The 27,255-nt window shown below is 44.5% G+C and overlaps 1 protein-coding gene across 6 annotated transcripts in view; it reads right to left on the reverse strand.

Moving 5' to 3' along the window:
* ATF7IP (activating transcription factor 7 interacting protein) overlaps positions 1–27,255 on the reverse strand; it is a 764,672-nt gene that overhangs the window by 237,072 nt on the left and 500,345 nt on the right. The window contains exon 12 of one of the 6 annotated variants that reach the window (XM_085601188.1): positions 24,485–26,030. The exons of the other annotated variants lie outside the window; for them this stretch is intronic. Coding sequence (XP_085457314.1) covers positions 25,332–26,030 — 699 coding nt within the window. The 3' untranslated portion in view covers positions 24,485–25,331. Of the gene's footprint in view, positions 1–24,484; positions 26,031–27,255 lie in introns of those variants that run through there. 6 annotated transcript variants of the gene reach the window in all.

Below are 27,255 nucleotides of genomic sequence, written 5' to 3' on the forward strand. Positions count from 1 at the left end.
CATTCTAGATTAAACTAGGGCAAATAAATTTACTTAAGAGCAGTTTCTAATTTCCCTCTATTGTTTATACAAAATACATCCACTAGGCTGACCACTGGCAGAAAAAAACCCGGGAGTTAAGGAAATTTACTTTTACTACGTGGCCACCCCCGATTATTCACCTATTGCTGGTTTTTAGACTCTGTACACGGGGCCACTATTGCCCAGTGTATGTGCTATGACCCCTAAAACTTGGAGAAATTGGCTAATGTCCGATTAGCTTATTTAACCTTTCTATAAAGACAAAGTAAACGGTGCAGAAATATACCGCTGGCATGAAAAGTAAACGGTCACCTCTGTATTGCAGCACTTATTGTGCCATACACTACTGTGACAACGGAAAACAAGGCTTTAGGCCCATCATTGTAGCCTGACGGCTGGAGTGTAAAACCTGCAATATTTCCTGTTAAAATAACCCTTTTTAGCTGGTAAACATTTTCCTTCTAAATATTTGTAAGTCACTCCTATATAAGCCTTGCAGCCCACAAGGTGGGGTGCATGGAATTTAAAAGTGAGACTTGTAGAAATTAATATTATTGTGTCCGTTCAGTGAAAATGCCCAATAAATGATTTTTGTAGAAGGTTTAGCTGCCCAATATAGAAAACCAGAGACCTGATTTAAATAATAATACTGCCAACTCTGGAAAGGGATCAACTAGAAAAATAACTGAACGATTAACTTAATACTTATTAAAAATCCAATTCAGTGGTAAAGTTGTATTTTTTATATTTGGGAAAAGTAACTGGCTATCTGGTAGAGACGTTGTCTACCCGCAGATTCCTTAACTTAGAATTATCCCCAGGAGTCGGACTGGATCCGGAAAATCTTTCGCAGCAGCACCTCTGTGCGCCGGGGGACGGCGCCACACGACCCCGCCCTGACGTCGTCCACGGACGTGACTTCAGCGAGGTCATAAAAGTGCCTCGCGGCGTGCGGACGTCAGTTTTCTTCGGAGAAGCTTTTCTGCGGCACAACGCAGAGCCACCGACAAAACTGTGAAAGTATGGGAACAGTGTGCGAAGGAGAAAAACTCCATAAGACAAAGAAATGGGATGGTGCAGAACACCATCATAAAGAACAGTATCAGACACTGTCGATTTACAAACAAAGAAGTAAAAGAAAGAGCACATGCAAAGCTGTGAGGGACAACCCCGCAAAACGAAGCGCGGACCCTCCCCAGAGGCTGAGTAACAAGGGAAGAATATCCCGACAGACACAGATAGACTTATCACATTGTAGAACTGGGTCGGCCAACAAGGGCAGAGCACAGGAAGAACAACAATCTACTGCGAGAAGACATTACAAGAATAGCACTTCCCCTATAGTAATAGAAAGCTGAAACACAGGCCAGCAGATCCCAAAAGGACGACTGAACAGGAGACAGGATCCCCAAATAGAAAGAGGAGGGGGGAGGGAGGGAAAGCAAGAGGAGAAGATCTCACACTGGAAGGACCAGGGTGTAGGAATGCAGAGAAAAGGAAGAAGAATCTTCCGGTGAAGGCGAAGCACAAAGCACCGCTCCACATGAAGAGAAGCCACCTGGAGGAAGGTGGCTGCATATTGTAAACCAGAAAAGGGTTGCATTAGATTGAACACCTTGAATGAAGACCAGTGCCAACTGAAAGGAGGCAAAGTGGAGAAACCCACCTTACAAGGTCCTCGCAGAACGGGGAGGATGGGTGGGCGTTAAGGAATCTGCGGCTAGTCAACGTATCTACCAGATACATCGTTACCGAAGGTAAGTAACTTGTACATCTGATAGAGACATCTAGCCACATATTTCTTAACTTAGAATAGCTACCATTGCCGTGCCCCAAGGGGGGAGGTGGGTCTGCGACAGAATAATAGAAAGTGCCCGAAGCACTAAGCCTGCCACATAAGAACGGAGCAAGGTGAAAGCTGTGGCATCAGCTATTGAGCAATCCAAGCAGCTCAGACAGCAAAAGACTACGGGAGGCAAGGTATTACAAGACTGCCAGAATGGTGCGAGACCATACCTGTGAGAGCAGGAGATGTAGAAACGGCAGTAAGCCATATCCCAGAACCTTAGAGTACTTAACGAGGAGCTACTGACACAGCTTAATGGTGCACCAATTTGGCACCACCGAAAGCTAGAGGGCAATATGGACGTAACCAGAGCCCAACAGGGGAGCCTGTGCAAGGAATGCCGGACAGGCAGCATCCAGGAGGCAAGAAGGAACTGAGCAACGGCCCAGAAGGATATGCAAGAAAAGAAGATACACCAAGTGAACCCTTAGTCACACAAAGACAACCAGGCGGAGAGCACCACGCTGAAGAACACCGAGGCGGACCACAACGATAGCATGCACAAAGCAGACAGCTATGGAGACCACAAAGTGGCGTAGCTAAGCAGAGTATGGGACTGCCGAACAAGTGAGTTGGAAGGCCAAGGGGTGAACACACCCACGGAAGATAGAAGCGCAGGACGGAGCAGCTGGGACGACCTTCATTAGAGGAGCTGTCCTGCAGGCACACCAGACACAGATGAGGGTAACACCCAAATTAAACAGACACATCGGAAGAGTGTGGATTCCAAGGCACTGAAGGTGCCTATAAGAACTGTGAGGAACACACATAGCTGTTGAGAACATCAGATCTCCAGCCCACCACCTCCGACCCGGAGGGGAAATGCACCCCCATAGAAGAGGGGGACTGTGCAGCATATGATCGGACAGATAAGACTCTAGAAAGAGTATCCAGGGGCGGAGGCCCACCTTATGAAGTGGAACCCCAGGAAACCTTATTCTGCAGTTGCAGGAACATGCACCGAAGTGAAGTTAAAACGTAAGAAAAATCCTGCCGTACGAAAGGAGGGCAAGGCAGAGTATAGGGTACCCAACTGCTCACCGAATACGAGGATATAGGACCAGACCTTGCAGAAGCGAAGAGAGGTGGAGGTGTGTAGAAAGGGATACCCAACAGCCAATCCGAGGAGATATATATATATATATATATATAACCCAGCCACGAGACCAGGCAGCTGCGGGTACGATAGGAGGACCCGCCAGATGCACCTGGGGCAGGAGGCACCTTCATTTTTAAGCGTGTTGAAATACTCTGAAAAGAGATTGAACAAGGAGAAAACCCCCTAGAAGAGGACAATGAGGTACACACCCAAGGCTTAAGCCAGGCGGTGCCAGAAGGCACAACACTAGAAACCGTCCAACGGTAAGCAAATAGTGTCAGTAGATGTAGGGAGCCCTAGGGAACTTCCACGTCTGCCTGGCGCAGAGCAGAGCTACACAGTAGAATACAGGTAACCTCACCTGGAGTATGTCACACCCCCAAGAAAAACAGGGTAACACCTCTTAGGGTAAACCATATTCAGAGGACAGAACAGAACGACCTATGGAACACCGCCACAGTAGGCTTATTGCCAGCCCAAAAACACATAGTCCAAGAGGCGGACGTTAAATGAAAGGGTAACCACCCCAGGATATGACCAAGTGAGACCCGCCAAGTACAGATAAAGGGGGAGGGCGAAAGCCCGCAAGGAGGCGCCGAAACGGCGCGGGGAAAAAACAAAAGGACCCCATCAAAGAACAGGTCAACAAGGCGTTCCCGGATATAGTCTGGGAAGACACCATCCCGTAACCAAGCATGGCATCGTAGTGCAACCGAACCAGCCATAGCGCGGCCTAATGCATCCGAGGTATCCAGAGCCGAACGGATAGTAAATTGAGGCCAGATCACAGCCGTCACGGATAAGACAGAGGAGGTCAACACAAGCACCCTCAGAAGTGGAAGCTAGAAGAGACTCAGCAGAGTCCCAAAGGGCAGAAGTAGCCCGAACCAAGACACACACTGTATTGAGTGATCGAAGTGCAGCGCTAGTGGAGGCGAAAATATTACGACCCCACGACTCAAGCCATCTGGACGCCCGGGAGGGAGGAAGCAGCAGCTGAGGCAAGGAAGGAAAAGCAGCTTGCAGAACCAACCCCTGAACATCTGGATGAACAAATAAGCAAACTGGATCGTTTGGAGCAGGGCGGAGGATGATAGAACGAGCCACTGGATCACCCGATGCCGGCCGAGCCCAGGTGCCCAGGAGGGCATCATAAAGAGAAGCTTGGAAGGGAAGAAGCGTCTCTACATTCCCTGAACCTTGATGGAGGACATCCAACAGAGGGTCAACAGGCAGAGGGACTGAAGGGGGCTGCATACTAAGAATGCGGGCGGCCATTGAGACAACCCTTAGAAATGCCGCACCAGCCTCGGTAGCCCTCCGAGGAGGGGACAACAACTCCTCTGTGGGTGAGGGCTGTAAACTTAGCCTTCCACCCCAAGGAGGGCTTCCGATGAACAGAGGATGAGACCAAAGTCCAAATGAAGGAAGCCCCATGGACGAATGAGGGTCCTGATGGGGTTCCTGAGGAGGCGGAGAATCCGCCGGAGCCACAAATTCCAAGGGTGGGAGAGGCAAGGATGGATCCGGCGATGCTGGATGTAGGGGTGATGCCGAACTCCCCCAGGAAGCTTCCGGAGAGGAGTCAATGATCCGGCGTCAAGACGGCACCGGGAAGTTCCCGGTTTGCACCGACTCTACGTCGTCCGGCGCAGACTCGGCCTCGTCCTGCGCCGACTGGGCCCTTCTCCAAAGAAAGGAATGGCGCCGACCCCGCCTCGACCACAACAGGCTCCGACCCTGAAGTAAGGGACGGAGCCGGAGTCAGGGAGGCAAGGCCTTGGCGCCGAACCGGCACCGGCCTCCAAAAAGGCCAGCGCCTGACCGGAAATCCGAGGAGGGCTCGGAGCCAAGCTGTGAGCACCAGCGACCACCTGCGACGCCACAGGGAGCCCCACTGGACTATGCAGCGTGGTAGGGGTGCTACGGGTTGAAGAGGGGGACCCTGCCGGGCCACGCCCTGACGACGCCATATCTCCATCATCCCTAGAGGTAAGGGGCTAAATCGGCACCGGGGGCAGACCCACCGGCGAGCCTACTGGAGACCCCGCACTTAACGGAGGGTCCGAGGATGCCCTGGGGAGAGGCGGGGACCCAAGGTAGGCCTGCAAGGCCGCGGCATAGGCCACCATTTGGGTCCGCGTCGCCCCCACGCCTGGTAAAGACGGATAGGGGAGGGATGACTCCCGGGGGCGCACATCCGGAGAGATCTGGGAACTAGTGCCCCCGCCAACCGAAGGAAGGGAGGTCGAGGACCTCGGCGACATGTACCGGGGCTTACCGGGAAGGGGCGAGCGACGCACCTGGGAACCAGACACAGACTCCGGGACCTGTCGCCAAAGAGGCCAGGGACCGTGATGACTCCGACCGGGACAGGCGAGCCGAAAGTAACTTCATCCGGTGCTACCGCCGGGACTTCGGCTTGAGCTGTTGGCAGGCGTCGCAATCCGTCAAGTCGTGGTGTTCGCCCAGACACCACATGCAGATAAGGTGTGGGTACGTCGAGGACATTTGCCGCGAACAGAATGTACACGTTTTAAAGCCCGAAGGCATCGCACACTGTTCCAGATGCAAAGGCGTCAAAGGGGCCTGAGAACAGTTCAGAGGAACCACTTACTCCGGATCCGCGTTGCACGCAGAAAAGAAGGAAACCGACGTCAATGCGCCGGGAGGGACTTATATGACCTCGCTGACGTAACGTCCGTGGACGACATCAGGGCGGGGTCGTGTGGCGCCGTCTGCCGGCGTGCAGAGGTGCTGCTGCAAAAAAAATCCGGATCCTGTCTGATGCCTGGGGATACTTTTAAGTTAGGGAATCTGCGGCTAGATGTCTCCATCAGATATACCTCCCAGGACCAAACAATAGGCTGACCTGAATGGGCAGAGACGATACCGCTGACCTCCACAGACTATCCAGAGTGGGGGCTGTGGGCACCCTGCAACACCACACTGTCAAGCCATATGTAACACTTGGGGCAAATTTGAAAAGGAAAGAAAAAGATGCCAAGACAATTCTTGTTGATACAGTGTCTGGTTTCAGAAGCACCCTGCTTTTCTCCTACCAGACTTCTGTTGCCGGGTTCGCTGTGGATACAGGGTCTGCCTCAAATTTGATTTTAGTATTAAATGTTGGAGGACACTAGGATTGCCACAGTATACTCCCTACACAAACCCCAAGCTTTCAGAGACCAAGTTTAGTGTGGATGAAAGTATAGTTTCTTACCTGTAACTCCGATTCACTCGTAGGGGTATTTCCATGATAGCCATAAGCGTTGAATAGTTCCGCCCACTTGCGGGGACCCCATAGCACTTTCCCAACATATCTTTTTAAGTCCTAATGTTTGCCTTTCTTCAGGAAGGCCTTGAAGAGTCACCTAAGTCATAATGCAGCCTGAAGGATTAGGCTACAGTGGTCAGAATTATTCATCTTGAAGGGGCAAAAGGAGAGCATTCAAGAAAACATGCATCTAAAGCATGGATAACATTGGTATGGTCACAGAAAAAATCCAAACGAAGAGAGAGCGGTGAATGGCAATGTAGCCCATAGGCTGCCTTTATAAGTAAAGACAAAGGAGACTGTCTCTTTAAGAACTATGTGACCTCCAGTATCCCATTATGCTCAGCCAGAGGTAGTTAGCCCAGTTCTTTTTGAAGGCTGTACTAGCTGATTAATAGCGGAGTATGAAAATGTGTGTCTACTTCACCGGGCAGGAGGGTGAGAGCTTATGACTATCATGGAAATACCCCTACGAGAGAACTGGAGTTACTGGGAAGAAACCATACCTTATAGAGTAGCAAGCCGACCCACCCTGAGGCGGTGGAGTAGTCAGAAACAAACGGTAGATAAGTAGTTAAGCAAAGAGATTTCTAAGGGACGCATGTCCCACTTGAGCTTCTGCTCTAGCATCTGTGTCAAGGCAGTAGTGCCTAGTGAATGTATGGACTGATCTACATGTAGCACCTTTGTAGATGTCTGCCAAGGGAATATTTATCATTAAGGTAGTGGTGGCTGCCTTGCCTCTAGTGAAGTGTGCTTTTGGTTTGCCAGTGAGGTATTTTTAGCTAGCTGATAACAGCAAAGGATACAAGAGACAATCCACATGGTAACGGACTGTTTGGAGGTAGCCAGACCTGTACGAAGTGGGCCAGAATTGATGAACAATTGTTGCGATTTACGAATAGATTTGTTTTTTATCTAGGTAGAACTTTAACAACACTACTTTGGATGAGTAGAAGACTATGTATGGCTCATGAGCACAAAGGGACTGTATCTCACTAATTTTACGTGCTGATGTTCTAGCCCCAAGGAAGGCAATTTTCAAAGTGAGATGTTGAAGTAATATTTTATGTATAGGCTCAAAAGGACGTAGCATGAGATGTGAAAGCACCACGTTAAGCTCCCATGGTGGAGATGGGCTCCTTACAGGAGGAGATACCTTCTTTAACCCTTCCAGGAAATCTTTGATAACTGGACCCTAAAGAAAGAGGTTTGTGAAGGACTTTTCCTGTATGCTGTGAGTGCAGTTACGTGGACTTTGATGGAAGAAAATTGTAGGCCAGATTTAGCAAGGTGCAACCAATATAAGAGATTGACATCCTGCTGGCAAGATGTAGGGTCTATCAGCCTGGATGAGCACCAGATGCAAGATCTCCTCCATTAAAAGGCATACGCAGATCTCGTGGATGGGCGCTTTGCCTCCTATAGTATCTTTATACAGACCTGGGGTAGGTTCAGATGGCCATACTGCACTATCTCAGGAGCCATGCTGCAAACTCAAGAAGGAGAGGATGGGGTGTAAGATCTGTCCTCCGAACTTTCTGAAAAGGTCTGGCCTGCATAGCAGCCTGAGATGTGGATGGAGCAACCGATGAAGAAGGCCTGGGAGCCACAATTCCCTTTCTATTTGAATGAGGATCATCTTGGCTGTCATGGCTGAAAGTTTGCGCAGGACTGCAGGAATCAGAGGAATTGGTGGAAAAGCGTAAAGAAATGTGTTGGACCAGTCGATCAATAGTGCATTCTCAAATGACCTTGGATGCTAAAAGCTGTCATTTTTTGGTTTCCGCTGAGGCGAAAAGCTCTGATAAGGTGGTTTTCTACAAGAGCACTGCTGTGCACGTCTGCTTGGACATTCTGAACACCTGGTAGGTGAATGGCTATCATCTTCAGATTCCTGGCAATGAGCCAGAGCCAGATCGTCAGCTTCTTGTGAAGGGCTCTGGACCTTGTTCCTTCTTACTTGTTCAGGTAGTACATGGTGGTTGTATTGTCCGTCTGAAAAAGCAGGGTGAACGGCACAGAGTTTGAGGAGGGTGATGCATTATGTTCTCTTCTTCGAAGACCATGCGCAGACCTATGTGGGCTCCCCACCCGAGCAGAGGCGCATCCGTCACGATGGTCTGTGTTGGGTCCTGCTGGTCAAAAGGCATCCCCTGCAGGAGATTGCTCGGGGAACTCCACCACTGGAGTGACCTGATAGCATGAATGGATAGGGTGACCCTGTCCTCTCAGTTCGCATGTGGAGTAAGAAAGATGCAAGAGGCCATTGAGTCGAAGAGTGAAGAGACCATGCGGACTGTTGGATGGTACATCCATTTGAGGGTGTGACACTTAAGCGTCGGTCCTTCCGAAGAAATTACCCTTGCATGTAGTGTATCGATGGTAGCCCCTAAGTAGTACAATTTCTGACTGGTGTGGATGTGGACTTGTGAAAACTGACCAGACGACTCAACCGATGGAGAAGATTGCAAGTCCATTTGAAATGCCATTGGGCTTCTGGGAAGGTAGACTCCTTGATAAGCCAGTCGTCCAGGTAAGGATAGACAAAGTCTGTGTTTTCGAAGATGTGCTCACACCACAGCCATGCTATTGGAAAACGTCCTGGGTGCTGACTTGAGATGAAACGGTAGGACAGCGTATTGGTAGTGGTTTTGCCCCACAATGAATCTGAGGAATTTTCGATGCTTCCTTGCAATGGGAATATGAAAATATGTGCCGTGCAAGTCTATGGAGCAAAGCCAGTCTCCCTGATGAAGCTGAGGGTATATTTGATGTAAAGCCAGCATTGTGAACTTTTCTGTTAGAATCCATTTATTTGCAATCCTGAGGTCGAGAATGGGCCTGAACTCTTGTTTTCCTTTCTTCGGCACGAGGAAGTACCTGGAATAAATACCCTTTCCCTGTTGACTTCGGGGGACAGATTGCACCTTTTTCTTGTGACATTGAGTGTTGACTTCTTCCTTTAGAAGGTCGAGGTGGGATGTGGATGACTTTGGTGGAGTGGACGGTGGTGGGGAAGTAAATCTGAGACAATTGCCATTTCTGGCAATATTCAAGACCCAGGCGTCTGTTCTGCGTTGCCACTCTGAACAGTAATTTGAAATGCTTTCCCCTGAGTGCGTAACAGATGAGGGGGAAGAGAGGATTCAGGGTTTTGATGCCGTTGGTTGTCAGCCCCCTGGTTAGCTTTCTGTGCAGCACGCCGCCGCTGCTCCTTGAACTTAGATTGTTAGGACCTTTGGTACTGTCGCGATCTACCGGGCTGCCATTGAGGGGTTTGAACCCTCTGTAAAGGGAAACTATGGTGGTAGGGCCAGTACGAACGGCATTGGTCTTTTGATTTCTCAAGCCCTATGGCTTTCAAAGTAACCACCTCAGTCTTCATCCTTGCCATTTCATCATCGGCATGCAAGCCTAACAGAGTGGACACCCGAAAATGGCAAGTTCTGAATACGCAGCTAAGCGTCAGGCTTTAGTGAGGTCAGTCGGAGCCATGTATGTCTGCGTAGAGACCCAGTGGCAGCAACTGTCGCCACACTGATAAACTGGTTAGAGAGACTATGGCTCTTTCCTGGACAATTTCCAGATAATCCTCCTGATGTTCCTTTTGAAGGTGATCCGCAAAGATGAGAATGGAATCACACAAGGTTCGATCATATCTCCCCAGGAGGGCTGTTGCACTGGCCACTTTCATGGTTTTAGCTGCCGTATTGCAGACACTGCGGCCTGATGAGTCCAAACTTTTACCCTCCCTATCCGGAGGAGACCTGGTGAGCAGATGGGAGAAGAATAGGGCCAGTCCCCGTAAGTTGCTGGTTAGAAAAACAAACTGTCCTCATGGCTGAACACATCAGATGGAGGAGACTGGCCTCTGGGTTGACGGCAGGCAGGTAAGGGTTGAAGTGTGGGAGGGTAAAGCACCAAAGTCATGCCTAATTTAGGGCACAACACATTCTGAAGTGGTGGGGGGAGATGTGGCACATATGGTTGCTTGTTTGATTATATTCATAGTTTGAAACTTAGGTTGGGTATTTGGGGGAGGGTGAGCCAGCCCAGAAAGGATGTGACATTGAATTTGATTATTGGGCTGAAGATCACAGATACAGGGACAGACACAACATCTTCATAACTTCAAGCCACGGCAAGAAAACGGCCTAGGGGATGGGGTTTCATTCTCATCTCTAGTACATTACGAGGTGATGTTTTTAAAATGGAGATACACTCTGCAGGTACATCCCCATCTCTTGCTTTATAAATTGGCAAAAGCCATCTCACAGTAGGCAACCTCTATGCACCAAACAGCGGCCATGATACACTTCTCAAAATACACTATCAGACGGAGCTCGTCAGGGGTGGGTTGTTCTTATTGGAGGCAACCTTAATATAGAGACAACAACGTAATCCTCATATCTCTCATGATGATACTGCTGGGGAACGTATTGGACACCCCTAAACACTGCAGAAAATTACCGCCAAGGCGACCCTATTAGGCCTGAGGCGAGTGGCTTTGATGTGGGACACGGGCGGGGTGTTCCTCCTAAATTTGAATACTGGATAAGAGATAAGATTATGTGCAGTGAGCTGGTGGAACACTATGCCAAAAGGTTGTTGCCATCCTCTAGGCTGATGGACTTCTGGGGCCCGCTCCAAGACTATGTGGTGAGCTTGAATGCGAACAGACAATCAAAATGAAGAATGGACATGCTGGCCCATGTTTGTAAGATGAGGTGGCGCCTCTGCACAGCGTGACAGACAGCCTGTGGGGATACTGGGGCACTATACAAAGTCCAGGTTGCAGGGGTGCTGGGTGGTTTGGTAGACTGCAATGTGCACGGTCATCATAAACTGAAATCCAGATGGGCTGATGCATGATTAAACACAACTGGACTAGTGTCCATTTTGGCTGTACAAGTTACAAAACCTAATAAATAAATAAAAAAAACAGAATAGTGGCAGTCTGGGATCAAACTGGGGCTTTAAGGTCTTTGCCGTTTAGCACCAGGCTTTGTGGACTTTAATGGGAACCTGTACAGAGCAGAAACAATCAACCTATTCCAAGATGGCACTTGCGAGAGGGATGCAAACTTGCATCATCTAATGGATGAGCAAGCAGAGCTGACCGACTGACCATTAAACTTGAAGTCCAATCCAGCATAGCCAGGCTAAAACCAGGCACTGATCTAAAAAATGGCTTGCAATAGCCTTGTATCCCGGTTGATAGGTCTGTGACAGCATCTGCACTGGGAGTTGATTATGGTTTTCCACAAGCCTGGCACAGACCCAATAATGTGCAGCACCTACAGGATGATATTGCTTCAGAGCATGCATTTACTAAATGTAGAACAAACTTTTGATCAAGTAGAGTGACAGTATCTCTTGATAGTACTGGGGGCATTTGGATCAGGAAAGGTTTTGTATATGGGTTCTATGCAGCTATTAAAACCAAACAGCCTTAGTCAGAATCAGAAGCCTCTCTTTGCTGTTAGAAACTCAGAGGAAAACCAGATAGGGTTGCCCTCTCTTCCCCTCACCTGTTTGCGATGGCTATGGAGGAGTTAGGGATCAGGTTGTGTAGGAACAACAACATATGAGATGGGTAACAAAACACACACTCATTAGGTATGTGGATGATGTCCTGTGTCCTTGACCAAACCAATGATGTCCATGCCAGCCTTCTTACATGTATCTACCGTATGCGATCAGATGGCAATGCTGAAGGCACAATTCAGTTTCCAGTGGGCCACAGGCTCCCCTACTAATCTAGGGATAACTACAGCTCAAACAACTAATCCTACAATGAAGGTGAACTATTGCCACTTCTTTCAACATGCAGGCAGAGGCTACCTAGATGTATTATACACAGATAACCTAAAGCAGGGGACTATGACTTCCCAACCTCATGTTCTATTACCAGGCGATCCAACTTGGGTTTATTTTGGGGTGGAAAGAAATCCACAAGGCACTGGTTCATGGACCAAATAGTTGCAGGCAGAAAGGTTTGGCAAATACACAGACTTGAGAAAGATCTCTTGGCTGGGGGCCTTTATTCTGCATTGATCACAAGGGCAGCAACAGTAGTATGGGCGAAGTAGTAAATGGATTTCACTCATGCATTAGATAACACCCCACCCACACACTGATAGAAAAGGAGCCATTTAACATCTGGAGGGACAGGGTGTGCTGGAGAGGGAAAAAGTCATCAGAAGTCTTGGAAAAGCCCTTTGTCTCCTCAAAACTAGGTCCAATATTGGTTCTTGTATGCCTCTATGAAACTAGATGTTATCTCAGTGCTAACCACGTTAGAAAAATGGCTCATTACCAAGGAGGAAGAAAAGAAGGATTATGGTACTTACCCTGTAAGCATCTATTCACTGCATTTAGTGATGAAGATCCACATGCTCTGCCATCGAGTGTGGCGCCTACATGTTTGCAACTTGTTTTTCTTCTAAATCTTTCAAGTCACGAGGTCTTGTGACTCAGTCACTGGTAAGTAATACACATGGTCATCAGCTCCATCTTCAGATTGTTTTTGCCCATCGGGTGCAGGTGTAGTGGAGCTAGTCGTTTATATTTGTGACACCCAATGACTTGCGGGGAGGAGGGTGGGCGCATATGTGTCTGCAGCACTACATGCAACAAACAGATGCTTACAGGTTAATTAACAATCCATTCGTAGCATGTGTGGCTGTAGATACACCTGCTCTGCATATACTGTTAAGCAGCTCTCCCATTGCGGTGGCTTGTCAGTGGATGTTGCAGGTATTAGAAACTGAGCTCCGAGTACTGCTTGCACAACACACGCTTGCTGGCATGCAAGGACATCCACATAATACTGTTTAGTAAATGTATGTTGGGTTGACCATGAAGCTGCTTTGCAGATGTCAATTATGGGAATGTTACCCATAAAAGCCATAGATGTACCTGGTTTTCTAGTGGAATGTGCTTTTGGAGGGACTGGTAATGTCCTTTTGGCCTTATTGTAACATGTTTGGATACATTTCACTATTCATCTAGCAATACCCCCCTCAGATATTGCGTGACCCTTTCTAGGGTTGATGAAAGACCGAAATAATTGCAGTGTTTTCCGAAAAGTTTTAGTTCTGTCAATGTAGTATAACAACGCTCTTTTAATATCTAGTGTGTGAAACACTCTGTGCTCGCGAGTCTGGATTAGAAAAGAAGACTGGTAGTTCAATAGTTTAATATATGTGAAAAGATACTACTGTAGGTAAGAATTTTAGATTAGTCCTAAGGATACCTCTGTCCGGAAGTATTTGAAATAAGTGCTCTTGCAAGATAAACGGTTATATTTCATTCTTTCTTAATGAGGTTATTGCCACTTTCCATGAAAAACTGTAGTGGACATCATTGTAACGACCAAACGGAAGACCCATAAGTCTAGTTAATATCACATTAATATTCCAATTTAGAGCAGGCATTGTTTTTGGAGGGATTACTCTTTTTAAACCTTCCATAAGCGCTTTAACAATTGAGATTTTGAAAAATGATTGCTTTTCCCTGTTTTGTAGATATGCAGCAATGGCTGCGAGATGTAGGCGTACAGATGTGCAAGCTAAGCCTGTCCTTTGTAAATATATTAGATAACACACCAAGTTTTGATAGGGTCAATGTGCTGCACACTTCAATATTGTAAAAATCATTTCCATTTTGTCGCATAGCAAGCTTTGGTGGTTGATCGTCTTGCTTCTCTAAGGATGTCCATACATCCAGAGGGCAAGTTCAGATGCCCAAATTCTAAGATTTCAGGATTTGAGTTGTTTGGGAACTGACTGTCCGGTGATTGAGAAAAACGGTCCTGTCTGTTGGGGAGCCTCATGGGAACTACTGATAAATTTAGCAGGGTGGTGTATAAAGCCAAACTTGCCCATGAGGGAACTATTACAATTAATGTGAGAGGGGTTTGTTGGAGCTTCCTCACCACATAGGGAAGTAGTGGGAGAGGCGGAAAAGCGTAAGCAAATATTTCTGATCAATTCATCCATAGTGCATTGCCTTGTGACTGTGGGTGATGAAATCTGGAGGCAAAGATTTGACATTTTGCTTTCGCTGTTGTGGCAAAGAGATCTGTCTAGCGTTCCTCATGCATGAAAGTATGGCATCATGACTTGCGGATGGAGTTCCCACTAGTGGCCTTATTGCAGCATCCTGCTTAAGAGGTCCGCTAAATTATTGTTTACCCCCGAGAGATATTCTGTCAGGTGTATGGGATGTTGTATCACCCATTTTCATATGCTCTGTGCTAGTTGCAATAGCTGAAGAGAGTAAGTGCCTCCTTGTTTCTGGATGTAATGCACTCAGGCCATATTGTCTGTTCTTATGAAGACCAACATATATCAAATGTGTGTGCAGACTGGTCTGGGTGCCAGTTTTATCGCTAGGTGTTCTAAGATATTGATGTGATGAGATCACTGTTGAGGAGTCCAGATTTCTTTGACTCATCTCCAACACATGTGCCCCAACCTGCGAGTGATGCGCTTTTAGTGATTGTCACTTGCGGAACTAGGTCTATAAAAGCACTACCTTTCAGCAGATTGTTGGTGTTCCACAATTGAAGGGAATGAGGTACTGTGGGCTGAATCGACACAATCTTCAAGATTGTCCTCTCCTTGTGACTACTGTGACGCAAGACACTCCAGTAAGGGGTGCATATGTAGCCACGCAAGGGGTACAATGGCTATGCAAGAGGCCATCATGCCTAGGAGATGCATCACCTTCCTTGTAATGTGGCTGAAAAAGAGCCAGTTGGTTCTGGAAATTCAGAACACTGGGGATTGGGGTAAGCCTGGTGGAGACAGTGTTGAGAATAGTTCACAGATAGGGTTGTATCTGGAGGGATTCTAGATGTGTTTTGGTTGTATTTTTTGTAAACTCCAAACTGTTGAGCAGGTTGATAGTGACCTGTGTATCTTTGACACATTTGCCCTGGGTTGCACTCTTTATCAGCCAGTCATCTAGATAGAGGAAGACATGAATCCCGTCTTTGCAAGTGTGCGGTGACCACCACCACACATTTTGCGAATACCCTTGGCATGTTGTGACACCGAAGGGTAAAACTGTCAACTGATAATGACTTCCACAAACTTTAGGTATTTGCGGTGAGCAGGATGGATGGGAATGTGGAAGTATGCATCTTACAGGTCGAGGGCGGTCATGAACTCGCTTTCTTGTGACAGTGGAATGACATTCTGTAGGGTAACCATATGAAAGTGTTCTGATAGGCCATAGTGTCCCATCCTTCTTGGGGATTGAGTAGAGAGAATACACTCCTCTGCCTTGATACTGCTTTGGAACTTGCTCTATGGCCTCCTTTGCCAGAAGTGACTTTACCTCTTCGTTCAAATGGTATAAATGTTGAGGACTGAGCATGTGTCTGGAAGGAGATATGTTAGGTGGGGTTGATTTGAGTTTGAGACAATCATACTATATGGTGGCACCAATTGGTTAGATGTGATTTCTGACCAATGTTATCTGGAACCATAAAAGCCTACTCCTGGTAGGTGTTTTGTGATCCAGGTGGACACAACGGGAATCACTGTTTAGTGGTTGAGACACCCTTGGCTGGAGTCTACCTTTACGTCTGGCTCCATTGCCTCTGTACGAACTCCTCCCATAACCTCTACCTCCCTATTGATGGTAGGTCTAATCTATGGCCTTTTTGTGGTCCCCTCACAACAGACATTGACCCCACCTTGTATGTGATGCATTCTTTTAGACAATGCCTGTTGTGTTTTAAAGGCAGAATGTCCTTTCTTATGTAATTTTCTCCTATGTCTACCATTGTACCCCCTCCATGATGAACAGGTAGCAAACACTAAACCCTCTCAGTCCCTCCCTGACTTGTGAACATTCTTGAGCTGACTTTGTGACATCTTGCACTTGGTAAATAACTGGATACAGGAAGTCATCTTTCGTAACAATTTTACCACAATCTTCACAGAGTCTGAGAATGCTTAAGAGATCTGTCAAACCTTTAATTATTGCTACTGCAAATGCGGTCAACATATTTATCTCTGCCCACACAAAAACCCTTATTTAGCTGGGTCAGGGAATTATTATTTTCATATTCACAGTGAAGCCGAAATGATGAAGTAGGTGAACACTTTCTATATAGCCAGTTACAATTTTTTCAACATGTTACCCTTTACCAATCAGTCATCTAGACATGGATAAACAATGGATTGAGATCGCATATTCACTGATACCACACGCAAACACTTCATGAATACCTCTTTTGTGGACCTTATACGAAGGGTAATACTCTGAACTGGTAATGTACATCCTGTATCACAAACCTTAAAATCTTATTGTGTGCTAAATACACTGGGATGTGCAAGTACACATGCTTCTAAAACTGCTGATAGAAACCGTTTTTTCTCCAAGAAGGCAATGTCCTCATATAGGATAGTCATGGTAAATATCTGCATTTTCACAAATAGGTTCTTTATACTCAGATCGAGTATTTGCCTGAATGTAATTTTTTTTTTTTTTAACAGAATGAGGAAATAAAACAGTTAATCCCTGGTTTTCTCCTTTTTTGTGGGTAATCTTCCCTAGTACCTTTCTGTATTAAAGTAACTACTTAAAGCAGTAAATGTAGTTGTTCATTCATGTTTTTGTTTTTATTATTGATGTGTTTCCACAAAATCTATGCAATACCTATATTGAATTAGCTTTAACAACCACACCCCTGTAGTTCTGGACTTTTAATGCTTGTGATAGGTTTTATTTTGCCACTTTACATGTGTGTTGTGCGCTAGAGTAGGAGGAGCAAGTCATTTTGAAGGGGTTAATTAACCTTTTGTTCCTTGCCCTGCTCCTCAAAAAGCTTGTCTGGAAGGACTAGAGAGCTGCCACCAACCATAACAGAGAAGTTTGGTGACCAGTGTTTACCTGACACTGCATATGTTCCACATATCTGCACTCATCTTAAATTTGATGTTCTTTTTCCAACTCGTACCCCCACCCCTAGCCAGGCCATGCAGTGTTGCTTGCTTTCTTCATAGTGTCAAATGCAGTGTCTACATTAGGCCCAAAGACATGCCTCCTTAATAGTGATCCAGATGAAAGCTAAATACTAGCACTGGCTGCAGACTATAGAGACCATTTTAAATCTGTGTTGGATGTTATTTTACCACTCTCCACCAATATATGCCTTTTTTTTTCTTAACTCTTTGGATAAATGCTGAATCCAATCAAACGTAGAAAAAATAAGGCTAGACAGTGGAACCCTTTAGGCCACAGCACCTAATCCGCAATCCCTAAATCCTACGTGTGTACCCTGGAACTACCCAGAGGTTCGTGTGCACACTGTAAAACACCCACTGTCACAATGCAATTCCAATACAGGAATAACACAGTTTGAACAAAAGCAAAGGTGCACCACCAAACACTCAGAAAAATATTTTTTTTAATCCGTGTCCACGAATATATTCTTCAAAATTCTTCTTTAAAAAACACGATTCAGAACAATCAAAAACAGCTGACGCGTTTTGTCCATACAAAAGGACTTCGTCTTGCCTAACATATAGACTTACTGTGCCCTGAAGATGAACAATCCAAGAAATGAGAGTAACCAGAGGATATGGTATTCTCCAGTCAGCTTGTCTATTTTATAGAGCAGACAGAGAGATCCTCACATGCGTCAAGTGAGGAAAAAGCGATCCAACCATTCAAATAAATTGGTGCCAGATTATCTGGTTACTAAAACACTTCAAGTAGTTTTATTTTTGCATACAGTCAGCGCCTTGTCTAGTAAAACAGGTCTTTTATATAATCATCGCTGACGAGCAGACGTAAGGATTTTAAACACTGACTGATCCGGGTCGGTCACGGCACTCTTGCCAACCACATTGGTCCCTTTCCATTTGCTTAGGACCATGGACTATTCTATCCTGAAATGATTATATAAAAGACCTGTTTTACTAGACAAGGCGCTGACTATATGCAAAATAAAACTACTTGAAGTGTTTTAGTAACCAGATAATCTGGCACCAATTTATTTGATTGGTTGGACCACTTTTTCCTCACTTGATGCATGTGAGGATCTCTGTCTGCGCTATAAAATAGACAATTTGACTGGAGTATACCATATCCTCTGGTTACTCATCTCTTGGACTGTTCATTGTCTTGCCTAACATATAGACTTACTGTGCCCTGAAGAAGTCCTTTTGTAGGGACGAAACGCGTCTGCTGTTTTTGATCGTTATGAATCGTGTTTTTATCCTGTATCCAATCAACTGTACTTTCCCACTGCCAATGGGAGTACTAGTTGAAAAAAAGAATTGGAATCAGCATTCCTCCAAAGCACCGAAGCTATGTGATCCCATTTTCCTTCAAACACTTATTATCTGGAAGGAATCCTTGGGATGGTGTATTTTGTGCCCTTGTTCAGGCAGTGGACACATTAAAAGGGTCTAGATCCACCTGTGCTCTTATACATTTTGGATCTTGAGTGGACAACTTGTATTTTTTTCCAATTGTTCTTACTGCTGTTGAAATAGCCGGCTTAGTTAACAGTTGCTCCTCCTGCTGCAATACATTTAGTAACACGGTTAGGTATACATTTTGTCACTGCAGAGGTGTGAGGGTTTCCAGAAAGAAACATGTCAAATGGCTCTTCCTTCATCTGCACTCCGTATGTCGTAGCAGCTCGCCTTATCACAACATGATCGACTGTTATATCATCTGTATGTGCTGCTCCGCTTGGATAAGATCCATGACCTTCATTGGAGAATACGTTGTAATATTTTACTAAATACTATCCTCCTATGTGCTTGGGTGTTGATTCTCTTCCTCCTCAACCTGTGGAATCCTTGTAAAGATTTGAGTGTATGTATCTTTCGATAGCAATTCATGATCCTCCTCAACTGTGTGGTGTAACGGGTCTCTTTCTTATATGAATATCTCAGCATCCATGTTTTTTACTTGCAGGCTTTTGCATCTTCTTCTCCAACACAGCCTCCACAAAGGTTTGTTTTTTTACTTAATTAAAGATACAATCACAACTTTGAGTGCTCTTTCTTTTTAGCTTGGACTGTCTTTAAAGATCTTTAGGTCTCCTTTAACCTTGAATCAGGTCTTTTTCTTTCTGAATTTGCTCTTACAATTGTGTCTGGTCGTCAAAAACAATGAATAATCAACCACGTTTGATTTGGTAAATATGTTGATGCTCTTAGATTTTTCAAAGCTGCAATCTTTCAACCTCAATCAGAAAGTATGTGGTCTTTTGGATTTCCATTCAACTGATAGGACCTTGGGGATCAAGTTTTTTGTTCATCAAATCTTTCAACGTGGTTTGTCTTTTGTATCTCTCTTCTATTGTTAAGTCTTTCTTGTCTCATTTTTTCCTTGATTGTCAAGTCTTTTAATAAAGAAGTAAGGATGCTCTTAGGTGTTTAGTCAACTCTTGTTTTAGAGGCATTGCCCGCTATGGATTGCTGCGGTTCATCCTCGAAAGAATGTTTTCATGGAGTGAATCTAAAACTGATGTTAAATGAGGAAACCATCTCGCAACTCCCAAACCTTTTCTGTTTTCATATTTTAGTTCTCCTCAGAGAAACCCATCTCGGACATAGTCTTACTCCGGTTTCTAGACTTTGAAAGAACAGCTGATATTTCATTTTTTGTACAATGAGCTAAATAGACTTTTTCACTTAAAGGGTCTTAGGCTTTAAAAGAGAACAAGCGTGACAGTCTACATACTTTTGATTCGTCTGTTGACACATCATGCTATCTGGATGTTTGCTGTTGAAAGCAAACCTTGTCGCAATTTGGAGAAAACTGGAATAGGAGTCTGCATCTGTCCAAATGGTGTGCAAGAGGCCCAGCAGATATAACTTTCCAAACACAGAATCTCCATCTGGGTCAAGGACCCTTTAAAAAAACCACAAAAAAAAACCAGTACCCATTGATTTATGGACTTTCATTGTTTCCGTTCTGTGGATTCCCAAACGAAGACACAATTTTCTCTCAATTAGAGTTCTATTTACCCAAGCAAGTTGTCAAAAACACCTCAATCCAGCAGCAGAAAAGAAGGATTAGAAATGAAGGAAAAATATTGTGGCATTTTGATCCTATGGCAGCAATCAGTGGGTCACAGCAACTTTGTTTAGTCACAAAACACACAAACAAAATAAATAATTATACAGATGGCAGAATAATGCCTAGCATGTGCATCCAAGTCATGCCCTCAAAATACTATTCTAGAGATGACAGTATTAAAGAGTTTAGGAAAGAGCTGGTTTCAGAGAAAACAGTGGGATCCCCTACCATTCACCAGAGACCTTCCTAATTTTCCCCTGAATGACAAACGCTTTCCCGCATTCACCAAAGGCAGTGATATGACTGTTTTCATGTCAGCTCTTATAGATAACACTTCCTCTACTTTTGACATGCTACATGAGACTATGGAGAAATCACACATTTAAGGTCATCTGTTCTGGGAAACTTTCTTCATGAAAGTTTCCTCTTATTATTTTGTTTCCACGATTGGCATTACCCTGGATGTCATATCCATCTTTTGTGCATGCACTTCAGGTTGAAAAAAACACATTTGAGCAATCTGTTTGACATAGATACCCAATTTCTCTTGTACCTTAATGGCTACTCAACTTCTATTGTCCTAGTCCATTACCTTTTCTTTCTGTCTTAATCACTTTTCCTGTGACATGCCCTGTTCCCTCACCTTCTCCCGCAATCTATATCTGTCCTCTACTTTTGTCTGCAAACCAATATCCTCGTCCTCTATTCTCTAGTACTTCAATTACCTACAGACCTTATGAGATACCTAGTTTCTCTACGTACCTTTACCTTACCATTTATTTATTTATTTAACATGTTTTATATAGCGCTGGCTAAACCCGGTGTTATCAGAGCGCTTTACATAAACAGACGTAATCAAGAAAAGCAGTTGTTCAGGGTAAACAAAAACAAGCGAGTACATCTCACAAAGTTAAAAGGGGACAAAAATAACGTTAGCAATTTTTCAGGGTAACAAAGCACGCAGATATATCTCGCATTACGAAAAGGGGGGAAGAAATTCAGGGTGGTTAGCGGGTAATAAACATATGAATAATTAAATGGGTGTAGAAATTTAGGGCAGAGAAGAGAGGATGAATATGTAAAGAGGGAGAGTGAAGAGAGGGTCAGGAAAAACAGAAGATAACCAATGCAGGGGAAACAGAAAGCAGGGTCAAAGGAGAGATTATGGACCCCAATATGTTGAGAAGGTGATGTTTTAGGTCTTTTTTAAAGCTGAGGTAGACCTCTACCACCTACCTATACAATAATGCCTCAATCATTGCATATGTCCAAGTACTCTTACCAAGACCCTAGAACGTCTACCCTACCTATAGATTAACATATACCATTATACCGCTCCACCTTTTTATACCCTGGTACCTCTACCCATACATTTCCCCAATATCTCTTCCCCTACCTCCGCCCTAGTACCCGTACCACTGCCTATTATATTGGATATCTCCCATTACCCATATAATAGTACCTCTACCCCTAACTATAGAATACTACTTAATATTCTATCTTTAACCCAATTCCAATTTCCATTAAGCTTGCACTTTTTTCTCTCCTTACTGGTTCTCATGCATTCTCTGGCCGCTTTCTTACTATTATCTGGTGTTCTTTAGAAGGATTTAAATATTTTGAGAAAAGTAAATATATATCCCCCTTTTTGGTAATTCACCAAAACGAAGTTTGAATAGCCTGGGGTAGTCAGGCTGATTTTCATTTTTGGAAATTCTCTAAAACTAGATATAGTTGCTTGATTAAGACCGTTGATCTGTAATGCGCCATATTCGCAAGAAAGACTGGCACTTGAGGTCTAAAGAAGGTGCTTTGGGGCCACTGATTGGGGTAGAGGATTTAACTTTTCTTACTGCTACAGTGTTTATTTTCTTAAGTAATGTGTTTATGAATAGGCCATTCTAATCTTAATTCCATAATATTTACACCCCTCTCCAGCACACACAAAATAACAAAATCATGGAAGGTTCAGCACAATATAGAAAGAAAAAGCAGGTACTGCCAGTTGGAACACAGCTACATTGGCAGATTCACAACTACACAGGATTCTTCAATGCAAAATAGTTTTCTCTGTCATGTAATCTCATATTGGGAAATAGCCAGTGATGCGCCAACATGCTACTAACCAGATCGAAAAACAAAATGACAATTCCAACAGCACATGGTGCCCTGCTGTGCTGCTGAAAAACTTACAGTGGAAATCTGATAAGGGACATGCAGCAATTTTGGAAGAGGAAGGAGCATTCCAATGGACTTGGATTAATAAATAAAAACAAAAGACTTATTTAAAAAAAAAAGTCACCAGCCTGAAAAACCTTCACAGTTAATGCTGGAAAAGAGCAAATTGTGGGAATACATGCTCTTGTATACAAGAGTGCTGTAGCCTCCTCTGGAAAAGGTATGCCAACAGATTCATTGGCCTAGCTAGCACAGCACATGGGAGGAGTGAAGATGGTACTGTATCATTGTTATCTGCCACACTGTTCACATTCGGAGTACCACTGCACCCTTTCCTACAGCAGTTCCCAACAGAATAAAAGTAGAGTATCAAGTCACAACAACATCTTTCCTCTATCAGGTTCGTTCCCACTTACTGTAGGCTGATTTCCTTTAACTGCATGAAGGGACAGATTCCCTAGAGGATGCAAAGGCTGACCACAATGTGCGATCACACAAGTGGCTTGCTATTGAGGCTCACAGACAAAAGGTTATTCAATCAATCTAATTTTATGATACTGAAATAACTACCAGGCATTTGAGGTACAAAGAGTAAGGTCTCTGGTGCTGCAGAGTGAAGCTAAGATTTTAAGACACCATGGACATTTGTGACAAAGCTCTACAAAATCCCTTCCAGAGTGTTCAATATTAAAAATGTGATATTTAAAGGCTGTGAAGGAAGAGCAACAGGAAAGGAGGCTCCCAAATCCAGTACAAAAAATAAAAAGACTAAATAATCTGTACTATGGCCCTCAGTATCAATATAGCCATTATGTTTTATCCACTGCTAGGAGCCCCATAGTGGCACTTACTGCCCCATGCCATTCCACATCCAGTTCGTCAACCAGAGAGGCTTTTTGGTACAAGTAATGTAACCAGATGGTAATAAATAATTTGATTTTTCAGATGGAGAGGACACATCCCTATAATGGCAATATATCTTCAAAAAAACAGACAAGGAAAAACTTACCTAGAGCCCAAGGTAAGCACACAATGTATGACTGAATTCTACATGCGTTTTTCATGCATGCCTTAGGAACTCCGTTATTTGAACGAATGAGTCTTTTGCATGCATTTGTTCGCACACTAGTCGTTTTAACGACTTGCCTCAGGAGTGTGCTGGACATTTGAATAGTTTCATTTACTATTCGAACTCCAGTCAGCACAACAGTAGGTAAGGTGTTAAACTTTAATTCCAACACCACTTCACCACTGCGCCCCCCTAAAGGAAGTTGTTGTAACAACTTGCGTGCAGAACAATTGCGTTCTAAAGACGCATTTGCTCTGTTGCAGGCACTCTGAAGGCACAGCGCGATTCCGGCATCGTCCTAAAGGACGTTTCCCAAGCACAATGTCATACAAATTGATCTGAAAGCATTTGGGAAAAACTTATGTTGGAGCTACAGAGAGGCACCAGGTGGGGAACATGAGTTGAGGAATCCAGGCAGAAGAGCAAGCTTCAGTTACATTGCTTACTTTTGCAGATCCGGCAAGAACAGAGCAGAGAAACACCAAATCAATGTCTGTGAGAACTCAAGCCTTTCTAACGCAGGGCAAGATGCAGCTATTTCACTAAATTTCGATAGGGTTTAAGCATGGACATGTGGGCCGAACCGTGAACGGGGGGGGGGGGGGGGGGGGAACAAAAATAGAAGCTTAGATAACGCCACCTAGCCAAAAAATATTCATCTAAACACTTTGAACCCAAACATTATAATTCTGTACAGATTCCTTACAGGTTTGATGGAAATCATAGGGAACCACTCAACAGGCAGAGAAGACCTGTCAGAACGGACCATCCTTATACCGGTTGGGTGGCCACGTGCAGCAAAAACGCAGCAATGTACAAAACGAAGTGAGCTCGATGTATAACAGGCTAAACTGCTACCAAGAGGACATGATACCTAACGGACCAGCTGCATGGCAAGTTCAACTGCTAACCAACAAATAAGAGTCTAACTGCTGGTAAACTGCTGCTCACTTTATTAAAAACAGAGCACTAGAACTTCATGACAGTATAAATATTAGCAAAACATGCAAAACAAGAGCCTAAAAGTATCAGTAACTATTTAGCTGGTGTTGGAGTTAAGCCAAATATAGGTACCTTATTAATGCTGAATCTAATCAAATAGGTTGTGTTGCACCTTACCTATCTCCAACCACATTCCCACAATACACATGCATAGACAAGCAAAAGCAGTCTTTCTCACAGCACACATCCCTGTGGCTCTTCGGAAAATGTGCCTTGTTGATGGAGGGAAAGGGGCCCTAGCAACAGGCATAAGACATGTGAAGGGACACAATGGCAGGACAAGATATCATGCACCTACACTGTCCTTATGGTAAAAAAATTGGAAAGGCACAATGGGACTTGGAAATGTCGGTCTACTAGGTCTTACCCAGGGCCTCTATCTTCCCATCAGGGACTAAGGGAGCAGATAGATAGTAGCAGTTCATTTTAAGATCAGTACAGCGAGTGGGTGCATAAGGATTCCCCAGCCCAACAGCCTGAATACAAGAGTATTTATTTCTAGTGTTTTGCCTTAAGCGGAACCGTTTGGGCAGCATTTTGTTTAGTGCAAAGTTAACACTTTTTATCCCTTCCTTAAAATACTTGTGGAATTTCACGTACAAGCAAATTCATATTCATCCCTATATGTAATTCCAAGGATGAAGCTATTTTCGATGCCATACTAAACACACTTCAGTTTTAGGTCACAGTAGATTGTACATTTTACAGCAGAGTAAGTGAACAGTGTACCTTTCCTGCCCTACCATAACACTAACATGTTATAGTGGTAAACAATCTAACCAAAAAAATAACCCTTTGTGAGCAGCATCCCATGCGATGCTTTGTCTGGTTTGGCAAAGAGCAACAGTAAATCGAACCACACCTTTTTCGCCATGGTTAGTGGAGCCAGAGCTTCAGACAACTTCATCCGCTGAAGGTCCTCTGCAGTGATCGAATGCTGGACGCGGATGTCATTTTCCAGGCGCAATATCCTAAGTACATTCACAAAGACCAGATTTGCACTGGCAAATTCCTTATCGACTATCAGGCAGAGCGGCCGGCTGTAAGGTGGACCCTTCAGATGCCTGTTCAAGCCAGCCCGGATGGACCTGTAGCTAGCCACACTGTAGGGGTTCCCCTCTTGGTTGCGCATTGTGGAATAAAACTCTCTTAAAACATCGTTGAGCTTATTGGCAGGCAACAGTTCAAAGTCAGGGCTCTTATTGTGTTTAGAAAGCCAGTGTCTCAGAAGGTTGGCAGACCAGACAGTCTGTTTATATGTGTTCTTGACGCTTTTTGGATCCACCTCTTCCTCTAACCCAAAGAGGCCAACATTGCAGGAGGTAAAGCGCTGCTGTTCTGCCTCAAGCAGATCTTCATCTTCGGACATTGGCGGCTCCTGTTTCAACCGCTTTTCAAAACAGTTGACCAAGGCTGCTTTGTCAAACTTACCGCCGGTATACGATGCATTGCAGTCTATTTTGCACCCCGAAAGCTGTGAAGTGTGGAGCAATAGATGGTATTATAGCCTTTACGGAACATTTCAAAAAAGCAAGAGGCACTGCATGCTCAGTAATCTACCAAAGCTGCCAATCTCACTGCATCATACTGCTACAGTCTGGAAACTGGCAAAAGAAAATGCTGAAGCCTGGCAAAAAAACCATTGCATTAATGAAAATCTTAGGCAGCTGTAGTCCTGGTTCTTTATCGTAGGAAACTTCAGTGAAGTCATAAATGCTAGAATAATTCCTCACGGTTTGCGTGGACCCCAGAATACTTTCATTTTTGTCCATGGAATTAACAGCACAAAGAGCCTTTATTTAGATGTCCATGTATGTATCATTCATTGGCAATAACTTTCTTGAATGGAGATTGTAAGCCTTCAAAATGCCTGTTTTATTACTGCATTACAGGATCTGAAATGCAACAATGTTTAAAATCTCTCTATATGAATGTAAAAATGCTGCCTGTTAGGCTTATATTAAGAATAGTGAAAATAAAAGATCCTGTCTCTTTTAGAGTCTGGGTGGTTCCCCCACTCATACTACACTGTTCTGATAGTGGCCTATAAGGGCAGTTTGTTTTAATTGAATATTATTATGAATTTATACTGCAGAGGTCATCTCAGCAGCCGGGGAGAAACGCGAGTAATTTATGGCTTCAATTAAGATTTCAACGATTAAAAAAAATAGGACTACAGGTACAGAACCTATTCTTCTGCATCGTTAAATCTTACTGGTAGTCATACGATTTAGAATAGAGTAGCAAGCTAGAGATTACAGTCTAAAGCTGCTGTTGGGCAGTGGTAAAAAAAAAAAAAAACTATCAGTATCAAGAAACTCTCAGATGAAGTGTGCATTATATTTAAAGGGATTCCCAAGTGCCTCCTGTCCCTTCCAGCTTCTGCTTTAATGTCTGAATCCAGCCAGTAATGTTTTGTGAATGTATGAATAGATCTCCATGTTGCAGCCTTGCAAATGTCCACTATGGAAACATTTCTAAAACACCCTGTAGTGGCAGTTTTACCTCTGATACAGTGAGCTTTGGGTCTACCTGGTAGCATAAGGAGACACACCACTATCCAGCAAGCACAGGAAGTGGCCAATATGAACACAGTTTAAAAAAAAAAACAATCTTGGCTTGTTTGCCTCACCTAACATCTAAAGAGTGAAGTGATCTTTTTGCAGGTTTTATTGGATTGGGAAAAAGGTAGGATATAC

The sequence above is a fragment of the Triturus cristatus genome, chromosome 4_2 (genome assembly GCF_964204655.1).
Source record: "Triturus cristatus chromosome 4_2, aTriCri1.1, whole genome shotgun sequence".
NCBI lineage: Eukaryota > Metazoa > Chordata > Amphibia > Caudata > Salamandridae > Triturus > Triturus cristatus.